At 33.2% G+C, this 20563-nt stretch overlaps 1 protein-coding gene across 4 annotated transcripts in view; it reads left to right on the forward strand.

Annotated features, from left to right (window-relative positions):
- Window positions 1-19472, forward strand: part of LOC117105417 (FYN-binding protein 1-like) — a 32254-nt gene extending 12782 nt beyond the window's left edge. For 2 of the 4 annotated variants that reach the window (XM_033246544.1, XM_033246540.1), the window contains 9 exons: window positions 4663-4741; window positions 5163-5239; window positions 6502-6540; window positions 9965-10047; window positions 11303-11373; window positions 12147-12348; window positions 14429-14591; window positions 15057-15146; window positions 16868-19472. In XM_033246544.1, the coding sequence (XP_033102435.1) occupies window positions 4663-4741; window positions 5163-5239; window positions 6502-6540; window positions 9965-10047; window positions 11303-11373; window positions 12147-12348; window positions 14429-14591; window positions 15057-15146; window positions 16868-16896 (833 nt within the window). In that variant the 3' untranslated portion in view covers window positions 16897-19472. The remainder of the gene's footprint in view (window positions 1-4662; window positions 4742-5162; window positions 5240-6501; window positions 6541-9964; window positions 10048-11302; window positions 11374-12146; window positions 12349-14428; window positions 14592-15056; window positions 15147-16867) is intronic. The other 2 variants (XM_033246541.1, XM_033246542.1) reach the window with 2 other exon arrangements.
- The last annotated feature ends 1091 nt before the right edge of the window (window positions 19473-20563 follow it).

Genomic DNA, 20563 nt, shown 5'->3' on the forward strand with positions numbered 1-20563 from the left:
TGATCAGTACAACTTCCTCTATTCTATGGATTCCTGAGGGTTACTGGGATTGCTGGGATCTTTTGAGGATAAATGTACAAATAATGGAGTACTCAAAAGTAGAAGAATAACTCGACTTGTAGTGTCATCCCAAGTAAACAATACTGTATTACATAAATAAAGAAAGTCACAGTTTGGTATAGAAAACAAGTTTTGTAGTTAACATAAACACTATACATATAGAATGTACAGTATAAGGTTAAAACGTTAAGTGCCAATGTTATTTCGTGACATACAGTTACCTATACCACAATGGTTGCGAAAACGTTTTGTGCTGCTGGGATTGCACAACACTATGGGCGTGGTCCATGTTCATCATATGATTCTATAACAACAGGGTTATGAACATGAGTATTGGATCAACCCCCTACAGTATCACTCAGTTAAAAAAAATTCTGGATCCACCACAATTAATGGTAATCATTCGGCCCAGCCATACAGTACAGTAGATTCAAATGCTTAAACTTTTGACCCTTCAACATACGTACTACTCATCATCACTTTATTTAGAGACTTTTATTCTCTCCCTTCCTCATTCCAAGCTTGCTCATTCCAAAAGTTTAGTACACAGTAAACATGCTATAGTTGATATAAATCATCAAAGGTACATATACAGTACAGTGTTCCTTCAATGCTATAGTTGGGCATTACTGTAGATGTACTGAATTCTCTTTGGTAAAATAATTCATGGGGCTTGGGGCAACAGGAAGGTTTTATCATTATACATATTACGGGGCGCCATTTGGGACATTGATATTTATGTCTTTAAATAGGCATTCTGTTGTTACAGAAATAATTATGTACCACAGAATCATTACTGTCAAAATATTATGTCTACATAATAATTCTGTTGTTACAGAAATAATGTACCTCAAAATTATTACTGTCAAACTATTATGTGTACATAATTAATTCTGTTGTTACAGAAATAATTATTGTACCACAGAATTATTACTGTCAAACTTTTCTTTGTACAGAATTAATTCTGTGTTAACAGAAATAATTATGTACTACAGAATTTTTACTTTCTAATTAACTAATTATGTAGTACAGAATCAATTCTGTAAACTACATATTTTGTTTCTTTCACCACAGAATTATTTCAGTTCAGCGGAACAGAAATAATTCTGTGGTGACAGATTAAGTAGTACAGCTGATTCTGTTAAGTTGTCGTTTTGCGGGACATCAACAATATCCAAGGGGCTTTGAAGAATTTCCATTTACTTGGCCTACTGTATGGTAAAACACCAATTTAACTCTACTGTAGCACCTGATAGCACTTTCAGATGAGTAAGCTTTGAATATCAGTTTAGCCCTGGGGAGTGTCTATGAAGATGCTCTTTGTATTCAAGTTCTTCAAATTACTACCCACGATTTACTAAACATCTCAGAAGTAAATGTGCATACACAAGGAATATATGCAGTCCACGCGCTCAGAGTAGCGCTGTGTAATCGGACTTACCGTACTCGTGCGAATAAGCAACCTGTTTGAATAAGCGCCCCTCTCGAATAACCACTCCTCCTAACGTGATAATTTCCGTAAGTGCCCCGTTTGAATAAGCGCCCCCTTCTAATTTGAATAAGCGCCCCCCTCATTAGTTTTTAGCAAGTCAATAATCCAATCGATCCTGGGACCGTGGTTGTTGGCATGATTTGAGCTGTAGAGTGGAAACACATTCTTCTTCAGTCAATATCAAAATGAGGATATTTCTCTTGGACAGATGAGAGCTCCGATCCCTGGACAGACAGTAGGCCTATATTTCCAACTTTACTCTTTTTACATATTTGTCTATGCCCAGTCCTTCTCCTCTTTTTCTTTTTCTGACCTTTAGCACAAAAGAAAAAATACAATGATCCTGCCATCCTGCTACTCTCATTCGGCCATTGGCCAACAAGCTATTACCACTACCCACCACCACTAATTGCATCTGCTATTTTGCTGTTATGTAAATATTCACGCATTCTTGTCATGAGCCATGATCTCTGGGCGATTATCTTTTCTAACCACCATTCGTGATGTCCTTACTGTATACCGAAAGGTCCACTGATTAATCTCAGATAAGTATAGTATAATACATACTCCAAGTATTGAAATGCACACCATTGTGTTGGGATTTAATAGCATTCTGGCCATCTGAGCATTACTATACAGTATCTGGTGGAATCTGGGAAACCCCAAAAACTTTACTTTATGGAAGTCCTTAAATTGACTACCAATACCAAACTGCATGTTCAGTGTCTTGCAAAAAATTATGTAAGACCAATACTCTTATTGACAAAGAAAATGTATTGTTTTTCAATCTGAAAGATCATATTTTTTTACATACAAATATAAGTAATACATTAATGTAATTGTAATAAGTACTTTATAAAATGTCTAATAATTTTAGCCCTTTTTATCAACAGGAAAATATATGTACATACACTATGCATGAAAATGAAATGTGGTTTTTTAGACTTAATGCTAACAGTTTTGGTATATAATTCAGAAAATTATCTTCAAACAAAATCTTTGTTACTGTATGAATAATAGATCAATATACAGTACAGTAAATGCATTTTATTATCGTTTTTTGTATGCTTCACTGTTAAAAAGGTGTATCCAATAAAACTGATGTGCTCAAGGCAATTGTTTTGAAAAGTCTACATTTTTTAGATTCTACTGTAGCTTTTTATTTTGAACAGAAAGTACTTTTTACTTTTTCATCAAGCCTGAATTTAATACTTGAGCATTTTTATATACTATATATAAAAAAAAATTAATACACTGGTATAAAATAATCGTGTCGTTTTATTCTGAAAAAAGCTCAGGACCTTGACGCAATGTTCCCACAATGCCGCCCTCAACAGCAAATGTGCAATTATTTGTTTATTTACATGAATAGTAGCGTGTCTTGAAAATGACCCATATTTCTTGAATCAGACATTACTCAGAATTTGCAACCTGTACCTAGTGTGGAGGTGATGGTTTCACACTGAAGTTTAAAACACTGGAGCTACAGTAAAATTTACACTACCAAAGCATGTGATTACATTTTCTGTGGCAGATTTTGGGATAATTAAATTTTTTGTGATGTCACTATATTATATTCATTCATGTTGTGACCCTGTTCAACAATCCTTTCACCACTAATACACCATTTCAATAAATTTGAAATGAAAATTTCTGAGAACCTGGCAACTACCACTGGGGAACTTCCAGGGGCCTAGACTTCTAACTTGTAACAAGTAACCACATTGCTTTCCCCATTCCCTCTCTGACTGTCCCATCTTTTCTGATAATTATTGCCCCTCCCACCTAAGTAATTACTAAAATGCTCCAGTTTTCACTGCCACAACATATCCCACCCTGTTCTGTTTGCCTTTGGATTCTACAAATATAAACAGTAAAATCTTTAAATATCAATATCAGCATAATAAAAGAGCACTAAATCAGTATTTGTTTTGACCAATTGATAATTGGTAATTTCATCTATTGTAGAAATGTTTTTTTTTATTTGCATTTTATAAATCTTATTATTACACACAAACAATAGGTAGTGTTAAATAATAATATATTTAATGCAGGACTTCCTTGTTTAAATGTTTAGGAGCACTTCAAGTACCATAGAGTTGCTACAAACAGTACTTGCAACATCTTACAGTAACACGTTGACTGCCAGACCTTTTTTTATGGTTCCTTTCCGTGTGCCAAAACAAGTTTACATGTACAAACATAGTTTTTTGAAACCTTATCTAGTCATATATCATCAAAATGATGTGTCTATTAAATTGGCGGGAAAATATTAGGGGGCGAGTATACTCGTCGATGGCACTGTGATAGAACTTTTTACTGACTATTGTGAAGTGCGAGTTATCTCGTCCTCTTTTTGCATGGGTTGGTATATGTTCAAAGGGCGGTACCGCTCGAGTGTACTACCGGCAGCACAACAAACATACATATGTCATTTGTACGTTATCATCTAGGTGTATCTTCCCCGAACTACCAGCCGTTGAGTGCTCCTACATTGTATAATAAAGAAGTTATAAACGCTAGAATGTTCCCCCGTTTTTAACGAGTATACTCGTTCCTGGCACCCTCAGTAACACCCTGTGGGCGAGTATACTCGTCGCTGGCAGCCATCGTGTTAAATCAATACAATACTTACAGTATCTACAAACTTCTTACTTGAAATGTTTCCTTCGTGCACTGAGAATGTCATAGATACCAATGAAACTGCTATATCACATATTCATCTATTAAAGTTACTATAGGCATAGAGGAAAAACTTTTCCTTCATGCTGTAGGTCAGAAGTTAATTGTACTGCAAGTTTTACATGGGTACAATGGAGGTTATAATTTAGGCTTGGGTACATGAAATTAAGATGATAAAATGAGTTTGATACCTGGTAGGGTAAGCCTCTACCCCTAATTTTTGATTCTGGTATTCCTTTTATTACTTTACTTTTTGTTTTAATTTTTTTTTTTTTTTTTTAATGACTTCTGAGATCCTGTGTCCATAACCTCTCTTTTGACTTTTAAGTACTAACATTGTAAATGTGAGGAAAAGAGAGATGCCAAAGTTCAAACCTTAAATGATTAAACATCAAATTTGTTAACATAATTTTTTTATTTGTTTACAGCAACTCCACCAAAACCAAAGCCACCTGTCTTGCGTCCGCCTACCACAAAACCAAAACCAGAGAGGCAAGTTTCATTGATGTAAGTACTGCAATATTCTGATTTCATATCAAGACAGAGATTATAATTTCTGTAATGTTTTAAAATGCAATAAAAATGTAGGTTTAATTATCTAAACTGTAACAAATGTAGAGTGATTTCATAAATGAGAAAGATACTGCTTGAACTTAAAAGTAAAAAACTTACTTTAAATAAAATGTGAGGAATACTTCTATGTGGAAGGCAGTGGATTTATACAGTAGTTGTGGGTTTCTTCAAAAGATAAGTATGAGGCTACACAGGTCACTTTTTTGGTGAACTTGTACAGTAGACAAGATATTTGTCCATGCTGATTTAAAAGTAATTTTTCCATTATTTCTATAATTACTGCAACTTCATTGATTATGTAGTAAAATTAGTTTAAAAATTTGAAATACAACAAACAACTTTTTTTTTGTATTAGTCAACCAACATCTGATTCAGAAGAGGAAGATCAACCGTTGTATGATGATACGGAAGCAACACCAACACCTGTCCCTCGTAAGTTTTACATATTCATAGTCATGATAATTAAAATCTGTTTTTCTAAACTAGATAATTAAGCAATGTTCAAATTCATTCTTATTTCTCACATAAAAAAAATGTACATTGGTGTATTTCATGAGATACAGTATTACGTGTGTTCTTGGGACTAAATTGCAATCATCTGAACTGTAGTACAAAGTCGCTATTTAGGTTTTTGTCTCACGAATGCAATATGTAAAGGAATAATTGCAGAATAAGCATCAATGCAACAGAGAAAACCAACACCATCAATGCTGTCAACCAATTAGAGTACGAGTATATTGAAGTTTTGGTTGAGAAACGGGCACGTAGAAAGAATTCAGTTTCCGTGGCTGTTTTTGTACATGTACATGTGTCTACTGTACGTTCTAAATTAAAATCAATGTTGATGTTTTATGACACATACAGTACAGAGAGATGTCACAAACACGAAAACTTACACATTAACATTAAATACACTCAGCCCTTGTTTTGGCATGAACATAGATTCGGCCAACAATCCTTTCAGATTTAAGGAGAGAAGGTAACGCACAACATTCAGACATGAGCAGTTAAATTAATATGACGTTAAATTTTATGTCATCACAAATCAAAAGCTCCCTACAATAATGTCTGCATCTCCACCATACGAATGTGAGATGGTACAGTTTATTCCTATATGGTTGCATGCTGTAATTTTGCCAGGTTTGACTGTTTACAGTAGCTGCAGTGTCATTGAATTACAGATTTCCATCAAGAAGTGTACATCAATCAGGGGCGGATTTGGGGGGGGGGGGCCGGCCCACCCTCCCTTTTTGAAAGTCAAAAAAAAAAGGGGAAAAAAAGTAAAAGAAAGAAAAAGAAAAAAAATTATCACTCAAAAGGTCTTGAGAGGTTATTTTTGGGCGTCTCGAACACAGATATTTGGCGGAGGCATGCCCCTGGACACCTAAGCTTTTTTGGACATCTGTGGATCCGCCCTTGTCAATCGAAATTTGATTTTTCACTTAAAGTTTTTTATACACATCACTCATACACTTAAAAAACTTCGGTAGTTAATTGTTTCATCTTGAATTCAATTAATCCTCTTAAGAACATAATGTGTGCCACAACTCATTACTTTAGTGTTATACTAATCTAATTAACTTCCTCCAATCTGAGATATTGATCTCCCCAAATGAAACCTCCATATAATAGAAAATAACTTTAAAGTGGAGACCATACTGTATTAGATCTTTAATTACCTACTTTATTTTCAGGTTTAAAAAAAATCATTGATGATGAAGAATCTGGTAATTGTATGTTAGCTGTATCATGTGTTTAATTAATTTTATTTCCTACATTTATCTTCAGTTAATGTTATTACACATCAATGACCATAGTATTTATTGCATTGATCTCTATCTTTGTTTAATTTTCCATGCCTTCCTCAGTTTTAAATCAGTTGGTACACATTTGTTCATTATAAATTTGTAACATTTCACTGTGTTAATCCCTGTCCAATTGTGCCATTACATTGTTTCTACCTTGATGTTCACATGATTTAATATTAAATTTTGATGTACTGTATACTCTTCTCATTGGTCACTATCCGACTGTTGGACAATTTGTTTCTACACTTCCATCTGTTTTCATTTGTTGGTAAACATCAGTGATATGGACTAGCATACCTATTTCTTGCGTTGACTACTGTCTGATTTTACCTTTACATTGCTTCCACCTTTACATTGCTTCCACATCTCAACATTGTCATTGTATGACCACTGTTTAATAGAGATATTCCGTGAGCTTTGTTTACTACAGCCGGTCATGTGATATATAGTGGGTATTGCTATGGAGAATTTACAATGCGATCAGTGTTAGTATAGGAAAGGGTAATGTTATGGTTTCGAAAAACATACACCCACCATTACCGTGAGAAAAACTGGCAAGGAAAGACACTACAATTGTTCAAAATAGTGTTTATTAACTTATTGTAGCGTTCAGTGTGCTTGTATGCTTTTGAATTTATGTGATCCTTTGTAAACCGAAGCCAGCCTAAAAATCGTAGTGTGTCAAAATCGCAGTTCGCAGATAGAAGACTCCCGTGCATACAAATAGGCCGTAGACATGCAGTGTTTGGGGCCAGCATCTTTTGGAGCATTAGCTCTGGCAAAAATCTGAATTTCAATTTCCACAAACAATAATATTAATATAATCTGTGACCGAAACTGTCATATACGTAAGTTTAAACTTTATAATTCAATAATTATAGAATAATTAGTTCAATAATAAAATCAACCAAACAAGGCTTTATTACCAATACTCAGATAACAACAAGAGCGACCACTCTCTGATCCGCACGTTCCTCCACGCCTGAATACGGTGAAGAGCTAATAAAGTAGAAATTTTAAAAAAATTAAAATGAATGTTTGTACAAAAAAAATTATTACTCAGAATGTTCATTTGTACAAAATTACAATATAAAATTGAAAAAAATATATAATTTCTTTAAAATTAAAAAAAAAAAATTGAATACCAAGACACGATTCGAACTCTCAGCCTTAAGTTCTTTAGAACACATCCTTAACTGACCGTGCCATCCATGCGACGTGCCCTATGTAATGGCAATAATGTACAGTCCTTGCTGAAACCCCTGTTTTGTTTTGTAAGTGTAGGGGGAAGCCTGGGGTCCAACTTAAAAAGGGGTGATGAATGTTTGTTGGAAATCACCTCTAGTTTATGTGTACAAAATTTTCTGCACGTTCGCTCAAAAGTGGCGACGTTAGACACTTTTGAAGCTCTGGCAACAAGAGCAAGAACAAGAACAAAAACAGCATTGAGGTTCTGGGATCAGCGCCTTGCGCAGACCCAAAAATGTTCCAAGTGATGACACTAGAGTCTGCTCAAGAGTTTTCATATCTGCTGTAAAATATTAGAAATTAGACCAGTGTAGATACTTTAATTGCTTTAATTAATATGTGAATAATTATTTTTTGTGATAAGTCCTTATGGAAACTCCTCCCTATTACCAATTATTTAAGGATGTTTGTCATATTCTTTTAATTTAATTTTGATCTGAAGTTGGAATCCTTTTTAGTCTTGTTCAAAATGAAAAAGTACAATCACAACAAGGCATTCATAAGATCAATTAGATTTTCAATTTATATTTTCTTTACAATTTACAAAGGTGGGGGGGGGGGGCAATGTCATGATCCATTTACATTTGATAGATTAATTTTTATCTTTTGCTTTAATATGCAATGGTATCACATGATTCCTCTCTTTGAACTTTAAACTCTCAAACCGGATTTACTCTCACAATTTACCAGTGAGCTGATCTAAAGTTAGTGTCAACAGCCCCGTTGGGGCAGTAGGCACAAAAACAGACAATTAGCAAGATGCAAGGTCTAGGTGATAGCCCGAATTAAAGTCCTAAAATGGAGCTATTTTCATTGGCGTCCTTAAACATGCAAACCGAGAAACAACATAGAAAAACCCTAAATGTCTAACGATAAAACCCAGTGAGTGAAGTGAAAAACAAAGTCAATAAACACTTTAGAAGTTACTTATCAAATAAGAATTAATTATAAACAAATTGTTGATGATTCGTTTGTGAAGGCTCCGACATTATTTTTACTTGGTACTTACTTTAATTGTCAAACTTCAAAGTGAATTAAGAATTAAAACTGAAAACCTATAAATCATCATTATTTATCAGAGACTCACAAATGATGTCATAATTTTTTAGCCTACATCCTAGCTTCCATACTTTGTGTTTGATAGCTTAATATTGTATGTTAAATTATATCTGCCAATATTTGCAAAGAAATGAGGTTTTTTTTACTGGCAATATAAAAAAATGGTGGTAATTATACATATTTGCTCTATAAATGAACAACATTACAGTACTTGTATGTGATTTGATGATTTTATGTTATGTAGATGTGAAGTTATGTCTTTGAAAAAATTTTTTGTTCCTCAAGGTGATGTGTTCTTTCGGTTCGCATGTTGTGATGCTGCCTACTTCAGCTGCTTAGTACAAAATCCACATCCATGTTGAGCTTGGTCCAATAGTAAACTCACTTTCCACTTCACCGTTTGGGACTAATCATTGGCCTAAAGAAAAGAAAAATCCTGAGTTGTTCATCAAACACCCTTTAAGTTTCTTAAAAAAATCAGTTGTACAACATATCAAAAATTTCACTTCCTCCGGAGCCTGCATAAATAAAACAAAGTACATCTCGAAACAGTTTAGAATAGTAAAAAATTTCCAAGTTTGTCGGGTCCCTGCTGTACTCAATGGTACCAATTTTGATACCAATTTTTAAACTTATTTTGTGGTGTCATTTACAGGTGTTTAATTGAGCATTAACCCAGTCTTTTCATATTCTTTGTGTACAGTACATCATATTAATGTAAAACATTTGCATTATTCAAGAATATTCCCTTATTAGAAATATTCATACAAGTTTAATTTTTTAATCCTTCACTTTGTTTCATAACTATTATTAGGTACTGTATTATTGTCTGTATGTAACACGCATTACTCATTATAAAATCCTCATTAACATGTTATTTCATTGTCTGTCATTTAAAATTAAATATTTAATTATAAATAAATGCATTTATGTTGTTTTTAAATCCAATTTTTAAGTTGTCACATAAACATGGTGAAATTGTACTTTGTACTATTATGTAAATAAATTTACATTATTGAAGAATGTTTGTTTATCTTTTCAGCACCATTATCAAATATGCCGAATTACCAGTCAACTCCGCAATCCACAAATTCGAACGATTTTGGGGACACTTATGATATGGTGGTATGTATACCATAAAAACCAATCAATTTATAATATCTGTGTAAAAATATTTGTGAAAACTTAAAAAAAACACTGAAATGCCCATTCAAAAAGATTGTGTGACTCGTGTTTGCTTTCACCTCCATTCACCTTTGGAAAAGAGTAGAGGGGTTGTCTGCCATTGTACTGCCCAACCACCACCAGAAGCAACCCAGCACTTCAGACTTTTGTGGATTATCCTTGATGTAAATACACCGAATAAATCCAGTCCACTGTGTGAGCAACACACCATGTTTTGTGTAGTTATTAGAAAGGTGAAGCACCTGAATGTCTGGGTTTGGGTACTGACTTATACTTGATGTAGTTTTGAGATGAAACTCCTTTTTGGTGGAGGTGGGGATGAAGCATTTTTTAATCTACAAAGGCGCTACATAAATAAAACAATAATAGATTAGAATTTCATTGATTTTGTAATTTTTGAGTTGATCCCTATTATCTGTCATAGCAAATATTACTTAATGAGAATCAGCAGTCATATTTATGATGTTAACATCAATAATGTAATGCAACTGATTTACTAGTATATGTGGACTTTTTAGGGTATCAGCCACAAATTTTCAAGAATATTAAAATGCGTTTATAAGTAACCAAGTCTTTGTAGTAAATTCAAAATTCCCTTAGCAATAATTTGTCTTGAGTGCAAAACGTTGCTTATATTACAGGTACTGTTAAGATTAACAGCTTTGGAATTTCAAAGAAACAGGACAGGATGAAGATTTATGGACTACTTTTTCTTAGTTTTGCAATAATTTATCAGTTATCTGAAAATTATGAGTTCTCTAGAGATAATTAACCATTATTATCCTGATAGAAAATGATAAATTTCCATAGTATTTTTGTCTTTTTCCGTACATCCGTAATTAGGCAAAATTTCTGTAGCAACTACGGAAGTTTCATAGTACTTGAGGAAATCTGCAATCAAACTGACCAATCAGAATATGTAATATAGCAATATTCAAGTCTCACAAACATGCAAATATATGTATGTTTATGTTGTGGAGGCCACACCTAATAGCAACAATATTCAGTGGGCAGGGCTTGGAAATGTCCATTAAATTGTTGTAAAACATTAAAAATTTAAAAGGCTTATATCTACTATAGCACCAACCCCATGTCCTATGCAATACTGTTTCATTACAGTCCAGCCCTCAATTTCAATGCCTATAGTGCACATGGCTTTACAAACATAGTTTGATTTGTATTTTGACTGTTGCAGGGTGATACAGGTGAAGATATATACGAGGCAGTTGACTCAACAGATATCATGGAAGGACGGTTGCCTCCAGGGTAAGTTTATTTGCATATTGCTCATTTGAATATATAATTTTATTCATGTCAGCATATTCATTTTTATGTAAAGTTAATTACATTCAACACCATGAAATGGTGTGCCCTCATGAGACGACCACTCTCTCTCTCTTGGCCGCTTGAATAAATTCCTTCACAAGTTTAATCCTGTCCATCGTTGGTTATTCTGCTGTAGTGTATGTACTTTATTAATGGCATGTGTCCATCGTTGGTTATTCTGATGTGGTGTATTTACTAAGCTGACATTCATGCAGAACCAAGATAAACCTCCATGCTGCCAAGAAAGAGAGAGAGAGAGAGAGAGAGAGAGAGTGCGTCCAACTCTTGAGGGCACAAAATGGCATGGCGCAGCTTAAAAAATATATTAAAGAATGGTACATTATTGACAGAGCCGCATCTTATTCAACAAAAATGAAATGGTGTAACTTGTGCATTACATATCATCTATTCAGACAAGCAATCCACCTTAAACAAAAGAAACTAGCTGCTTTCAAAATGCTGACCCAGCACTAAATTCCTACTCTAAAACTCATATTACTCCATTTGCATACCCACTTGCTCAACTATACATAAACCCATAAAATTCTCCCATTCCTTCACTCCTGAAAATTGCCTAGCACATGAAACAGCCTGTAGAGAAGTATTACAAGCTTTCTATCACCATAGTATTATTCCGCTCTGCATAGCATCAAACACTGTACATTGACTGAATCGACAACTATTAAAAAAACTATATATCTTTAATTTTTAAGTGAAAGTAATGTACCGCAAGAAAGTCAAGAAGATGAGAGGGCAAAGGAGAAGCAAAGGAAAGAACTAGAGAAACAAAAGAAAAAAGAAGAGGAACAGAAGAAAAGGGAAGAAGAGAAAAGAGAAAAGGAAAGACTTAAAAAGGAAAGAGATGAAAAGAAGAAAAAAGAAAAAGAAGAAAAAGAAAATAGGAAAAAATTCAATGTAAGTTTCTTGATATTGAACGTAAAGGTTAAACATGAGACTAAACTGGTTAGGTTACTTGACGTCAAATGTCATTGCCAATCTGTGAGCCTCAGATTGATGCATACAGTATGAGGCAAAGTCAAGTAAACCAGTCACTTCTCGCAAAAAAAATGATTTTTAATTATAAATTTAGGGTTAAATGGTAAAATGAAAGTTATATGGTAAAGGAATCATACACTGTATAAATATCATAATGAAGTCACAATTAGTTTAAACATACAGCTGTTTGAAAAACAGTATTTGAGAAATCAGCCTTCAAAATTTAAGATTTGTTCTTTTTTCAGGCAGAGACCATCACCAAATTGTTAAAAAAATGTCGCTTTAATGTCAAAAATGGGGAAAATAACAGCATCACATGATGTATAGATAATTAACTGTAAAGTTTAGTTTATTGCTTTAGAATTTTGACATTCCAACATATTTTAGGCATTATCTCTGAAACACAATTTGTCACATGAGTGGCTGGTTGGCTTGTCTTCACCACATATGTTTTATTTATTTGTTAAATATACTAGGGATCTGTTAAGTGGCAATTTGTAAGTGTTCCCCATTGGGCACTGTATGCATTATAAACTGAGTCTCGATCATTAATGGATTTAAGTTATATGCTCACACTCTCCAGTTTTTTGATGACAAGTTTCTGTGGATTTCTCATATATGGGGATTGTTACGGTAAATGCCTGGCTACAACATATAAAACCAACAGAAAGAGATCATGGCAACAAATGTACAAGTATATACACATTTATTTACATCATCAAAGTTAAAACATTTGTACAATAGACAAAGATAATCAGAGGTGGCAGTTACCAAGACAATGTAATAGAAGTGAGACCTACCACACATCCTCATCTTGAATGGGCTCCTTAAAATTCCTTTATTGAATAATGTGTGGTTACTGGTTGTAATGACAGTACCTAGACTTACTACACCATGCATAGCTTCTGCCATGTTTCTATAGCATAGTCAGTATTGGATATTAGTGGGAACAAAAATTATGAAAGTACAATATAAAAATATAAAAATAAAAGTAACATAAAATTATAATACATAAAATATTAGAAATTAAACAGGGCCTTCACAGCATAATGATATATTACATCTATATGGGCAGGATGATATATTATCATACCCATACATGGGCAACATACCCATTATATGGGCAAACCACTATTATTGTTTCACATAAAGTTTGATAAAGTGGAAAGAGCTTTAGGATGTCATATCACATCTATGTATGGCATTATGATGTAATATCATACCCCTATATTGGAAAATCACAGTCATTTGTCACATAAAATTTGATAGTGTATTAAAATTGTGTTTTATAATGTCATCACATGGGCAGGGTGATTTCATATCATACAGTACTCGTATAGACGAATCCAAGAGAATTGTTTTGAACGGCGCCCTCTTTTGTCGCTGCCATTACTGGGGTGGCATTTGCGATGTTGGAAGATGTAATGTTGTGTTTTGTTTATCAACGCAGTAGAGTAGTTGTTGAGAAATACAGTTTTTTTGACAGTAGCAGCTGCATATAATGTCATCTATAGTTTATAATGAACCACACCGCATTGAAATTTTAGGAGTAGGGACTCCCCAGTAATGGCGTCGAAAAAAGAGGGCGCCATTCTTCTAGGATTCGTCTATATGGGAAAATTACCATCATTTGTCACATAAAATCTGATAGTGTGAACTGAGTTTTATGGTTTCATATCTCGTTTATATAGGGGCATGATGATGTCATATCATACCCATATATAGCCGAAATCAAAAAAATTAATTATGTGGACAGAGGTATACAGAGTAAAGCTGTTTTCGATTTTCGGTTTCAAGAGCATCTTAATCAACAGAGTTAAAATTCAATTGTTTATGACAATGTTATTGATACATCTGAAACCAGATGAATTTATTCAAAGTTAATGATGATGACAGTGATGATAATGATGACAACGATGGTGATGTTGGCAGGGATTTGTTTTTTAGTCATCACTATTTTTAATTACATTGTTATATATTATTATTAATAATGTTTTAGATTAAAGGAGAAATTACAGTTCTACAAGAGATGGTATCAACCGAGTCATATACAGCAGTAGATAAACTCGATATTGGATGTTACAGTGGAGAACCTCTGGAATTGATACGTAAAGATAATAATCCACAGGATCGATGGCTTGTACGAAACAAACAAGGCGTCTGTACGTAGCATTGTGCAAAATGTTTTTTTTTTCTATGTCTGGAGACATTGTAATTTACTGGTGGACATAAGATCCAATCTAAAATTCCTTGATTCAAATCTATTGGATTTTTGCAATAAGTGGTTGGTGCTCAAATACATATATTTAATTTTAAATTATCTAAAAATATATTTATTATGCATAATGAATCAAAATTCAGGAGTTTTACTAAAGAGTGCTGAGTTTATACTTGCCAAAAATTAGATAAAATAATATAATAATTAATAACAATAATAATACTAATAGTAAGCTTATATATGGCACACACCATAGTGTTGGTTTTAATTATTTTTGAAATGCAGAAAAGTACAGAATAGTAATATTGGAGGTAAAATTTCTAGTTTTTGTAATAATAAATATTGATAATGTATAATAATAACCTTTTTATTCATTACAATAAATTATTTTTCACTTGTTTGTTTTTAGATGGCTATGTAAAGATTTATTGTGTGGACAATTCTGAAGCACAAGAATTTTATGATGATGTAGAAGTACGTACTGAAGAAGAGTTTGAAGGTCGGTATACCTTTATATCTTGTAATTAGAACACGGCATCTTCATCATCATCATTTGTGCCATCACAATACATATGAGCTGAATATGATCGTTGATTCATTTAAAAGTCATGGATTGCCTTCGTTGTGAAACATGCTACTTACAATAACGATGGTATGCTACTGTAAGAATGGTTGATTACAAACATGTAACATCAGTTTTCGTAAGCTTGCGAAACCTCCCTAATAATATGCTTGTGTTTTTAGTACATTTTGATGGTAAAATATTAGATTTTAAAATGCCTATTCCAGAAAGCCTATGAAGTCATTCAGGCGTAATGAACGGTAACCAATGTCTGTTGACAACAGAGAGCGCCACCTGGTGTTGTGACTACATGACTGTGGTATTCTATAAAAACAATAATACATAGAGTAAAAAATATGTATATTGCCCCACGAACACATGCATGTGTTAACCCACAATACACATTGTCCCACAAATGCAAATATTTAGGTATGATTATACTGCTGTTATTGTGAAGCATTAGCAAAAAATACAAGTGGCAGAGCTTATCTAAGTTGGATCGTTGATCCGACCATTTTTGTAGGGACATGCGCCCACCCCCGCACCCCCTAGATATGCCACTGGTCATAAAGGCTTACTGTACATGAAATGTGTCCATCTAGCCATGTCTTAATAGAAAGAGATAAAGGAAAATGAACACATTCAATAAGCTATTGATGTGATGGGGGGAAACTATGGGGTGCAATGGACATTATCTGGGAGAAATGCATTTTCCCCCCCTTTTCCCTGGATGTAATTCCACTATTGCTGAAACAACTAGACACCTATCAACACGAGTATGTGAGCATCCCTCCGGGACCCGGCCTCATGTTTTTCAGCATTTGCAGAGCGCAGAAACATGCTCCACTGTTCTGAAAATAATTCACATCAGTTAAAAATAAAACAAGCAATTCATTTGTTGTGGGAAAAGCCTTTAAATAAACAGTTGTTTAACTTTAATATCACTCCATGTAATTGTTACCGCATGAATATTTAATAAACTTCATTAAAAAATATGCCTAGTAGTCATAATTATGTTGTTAATTTGCATACTCAGGTGCAATTCATTTGTTATATATATACTCGAATACTAAATTGTAATTGTTACTGATGATGAGAACTGGCTTTCTTGAAACATGTGTACTTTAAAATTATAATTAAAGGTTTGCTTCCTGTTCATTAAATGCCTCGTTCTTTTAATCTTGAGTAGACAGTTTGGTAGCATTATTTATATAAAAAAAAAACAAAACAATAATAATAATATAGGAGTTTATACTGCACTTTTTGGGCAATGGATGCAAGGTGTTGGTGATGGTTTTGGTCATTGTATCCATAATTTGGTAAAAGCCGGCACAAAGTGCAACTTCTCTACTCCCTGTTGAGTATATTCCAATTTGCGTGTTTGCAATTTAATGCAGATACAGACATTCAATGCCACATCACAGATACACATTTATACTTCTGGATTGAGAGAGACAAATGTAGGTATTAAAGTGCCTTAGCCAAGGATGCAAGCAAAATTCAGAATTTATTAAATGCAACTGATGCACAAACTAGCGTAAAAAAATAAATATACCGATATATCTGCTTTATGAGTCAATTGCCTTTACAGTTTCAGCACACACAATATGTTGTAACTGTTTTTATTTAATAATTTATATGTTTATATTCTTTTTTAGATGAAGAAGTTTATGATATGTGCTCTTGACAGAATCATTCCCAAAGAAGAATTTACTCATCAAATCACAGAAGTAGAATTAACCTAAAGCAAATGTTTTCCAATCCATAAACTAATGTTTTCCAATCCATAAACTAACTACATTCAGCTGCCATATTCTGCGAGGTGCGATGTCAAAGTTTACAGTTCAATTCATGTAGTATAGTGCCAGATCAGAGTTCAAAGTTCAAATCATCCAGCATTGCGGCCTACCAAAATTTACAGTTACTGCAAGATGGCAACAGGTTAATGGTTTAAGTTCAAACACACCAGCATAGTTGCAGGACAAAGTTCATAGGCTTATACTAGTAGGTGCTAATCACATTTTTACAAATTCTATATGTCAGTGAACTAAAACAAAGGTCATGTACACTAACAGATATGAAATACAGTCAAGCAGTTTATTATAAAACACAAGTTTTCAGGGTTAAAGTTTATGTCATCATGATAAAATATTATTTTTAGAATAGGCTGGCCTGATGTAGAATTAGCATCATTGTGCAATTTGTAGTTGAAATTAACATTTCCATTATAGATTTTTTAAATTATTCTAGTGTTTTATTTTGATCACAGTATTTGATTGATGTGGGACATAAAGTATCTTTTGAAGTAGCATTATGTCAGTTGATATTCTTCCATAGATAAACAGGAAGGTAGTCACTGCATGTGTGCTGATCTCATAGAGCTGTTATAGCAACCAGAGTGCTAAATAGGCGAAGAAGCAATGCAGAGTTGTGTATGTGTACTCAACAAGATAAGCACTGTAGGAAAGCGCCACCTTCAGGCTTAGTATACATACAAGGCTTGCAATCCCAAAACAAGCGTACTGTTGCTAAAATGTTAAACTGAGTCATTAGCATAGAAATGTGGCAGTACTGTATACCTTAATACAGAGAAGCCGTAATACATTTATTTACTCATAACTTTGGCAATAGTAAGTCGATTCCAGTAAATGATATATCATTTTAAAGCTTATGATGTGGAGAATATGAATATTTTAAAAAGTCCATTTTCTTGTTTTGGTGGCTGATGCTTGTTTTGACAAGGCAAGCACCACATAAACATAAGATCTCTGACTAACTATTATTTTATTCATCATTATTATTAATAATAATAAATTATTGAACCAGCCTAGCCAAAAAGAGAATGTCATATTTAAAAATAAAGTACTGAGAAATGAAAATTGAAATTGTGTTTGCTACACCACCACAACGCCCGAGCATCAACATACGGGTAACTTAGCTGTACTCAAAACTTTCATGTTACATTGAGGGAGCCATTGAAAATAATGCTTTAGGCCTATTTTGGTTGGCTGAATCTTGTTGAGTAAAGTACACAAGCACTGCATTTTTGGAATTTCAAAGTCATTGGAGTTAGTGCTTTAATATTCTTATTATAACTCTATCCAGGGTGAATTACAGGATCCTCAGGACTCTGGATAAATCCTACATTAAAATATTCTTTTAGTTTCTGCATGAATCTATGGCAGCCATCTTGTTGAGTAATAGATACACAGCTCTGCATTTTCGGAACCTCGAATGCGTTTTAGTTAGTGCTCTAATATTCTTATTATACTCTATTGCTGAAGATGCTTGTGAGGATAAATCCTAGATTAAAATATTCTTTTAGTTTCTGCATGAATCTATGGCAGCCATCTTGTTGAGTAATAGATACACAGCTCTGCATTTTCGGAATATCGAATGCGTTTTAGTTAGTGCTCTAATATTCTTATTATACTCTATTGCTGAAGATGCTTGTGAGGATAAATCCTACATTAAAATATTCTTTTATTTTGTGCATGATGATGCTGTTTGATGGTACACATTCAGCATAGTAGGCTTCATAAAGAGTATATATAGTTAAGTATGTAAAATAATTTATACAACTCATTTCACATAATAAACATATTTCAAATTTACAATAGTAGTTGCCAAAGGTTGCTTGTTAGCAATGTAACTTTCCTTATATTACCTACCAAACAATATTTGAATGAAATGTAAAATGTATGATGATAAAAAGTATTATTTCATTGTTGTTATATCATCAAAATTCATCCCAGTCCCATTATTATTTCCTCTTAAATACACCATAGTATGATCAGCTTCTACTTTTTGAATATTTAGTCCATGGCTGTAGGGGAGGTGGCGTCAAATTTAGGTTAAATACTACTAAAAAAATGACCATGAAGATTTCATTGGAATAGGGATTTAGTTCCAGGATTCTCAACTGTCCGCCTTCCCCAGCCTACACCCCAGATGTAAGCATTGTAAACATGTTGATGCTAAGAGGATACATGTTTGAGTGATTAATTCATTAGCTTTTGTTTAGAATAACATAGAAAATACTGTACCGCTAATTGTTATAATGTCTTGTTCGTTAATGCTTATTTTTATTAGTCACATATTCATCTTTGTTTAACCAATGCTGCTTTAATATAAGTATAGTATACTGTAAATGCATCCTAGATATTGTGTGAATATATACATTTTTATACTAATATAGTAATTTGCTATTTAACACAAATTTGATAATGAGTAGAGGAATCATAATCAAATGTCTTCAAAATTATTGTGTGTGGGTGGGGTTGAATAAGATAACATAAGTGTGGGCACAAGTTTGTCAATGTGGTCGCTTGTGAATCCAGGTGTGTGATGCTCTTCGTATATAAGAATTTATAATAAAATAAAATTAATCATAAATCAAATAGATATATACTGCATATGCTATATAGTTGGTTGACTATTTTTAATATAGCATATTTTAAATTTTTGCATTCCAGTTCCAAGTGCCAATTCATAAATCATACAATCTATTGTAGTCATCATTGTTTCTTTTAAAGTTTGTTCCACTTAATACCAAATAATAGTATTTCAAAAGTGTTAACAGACAAAAACAATATTGTTTGATGTTAATGTTGTTTGATGTTATTATAGATTGCACATCTTTTTTATGCTTGTAATGCTAAATGTGTATAATCTGATTTATATGACTATGAATTTTATGTATATTTATTAATAAAATTAATTTTTCAATAGATTTAATGCATTTCCATATATATTTTGCATGTGGATTATCTATGATATATGTATTCTGACAAATGACCGACAGGGTGCTTAAGTCCCCATGCCCCCACTAGTACTACAACTGGTTGTACAACAGAATATGGCAAATAAATACTGCGTACAAATAATATTATAATTTTTTGTCTTTATGAAAAGAGTTGATTTAGGATTCCTTTGACCTCGTTCCTGAACCCATTCCAAAATCAATCATTTATCATGACATTCCACCCCTAATTGCTTATCAATACCTCTGTAATTTAAAACTCTGCAGAATGTATGATACTGAGACATGTTGTGTTCTTTGGAGCAATGGTAATAAATGTACTATCCCTCCAGAAATGTGTACTTTGTTGCATTTAGTAAACCTATCTGATAATTACTGGTAAGTGTCTTGAGCTCTGACATCATAAAGCAACTCATTACCTGTTTGGTTTTTTTTTATCTATAAAATATGCATGTTATGTTTATTTCAGTTATTGAATTAAGCAAATTTAAGCTATAGTGACTTTCATAAATATATTCCTATGCTTGTCCTGTTTTATTCATATCTATAGTGTTAGTTTAAATTGGATATTTTAATATATAAATGTTGAAAC

Source organism: Anneissia japonica, unplaced genomic scaffold (assembly GCF_011630105.1).
Source record: "Anneissia japonica isolate Jap-2015-1 unplaced genomic scaffold, ASM1163010v1 scaffold1875_len173011_cov181, whole genome shotgun sequence".
In the NCBI taxonomy this organism is placed as follows: domain Eukaryota; kingdom Metazoa; phylum Echinodermata; class Crinoidea; order Comatulida; family Comatulidae; genus Anneissia; species Anneissia japonica.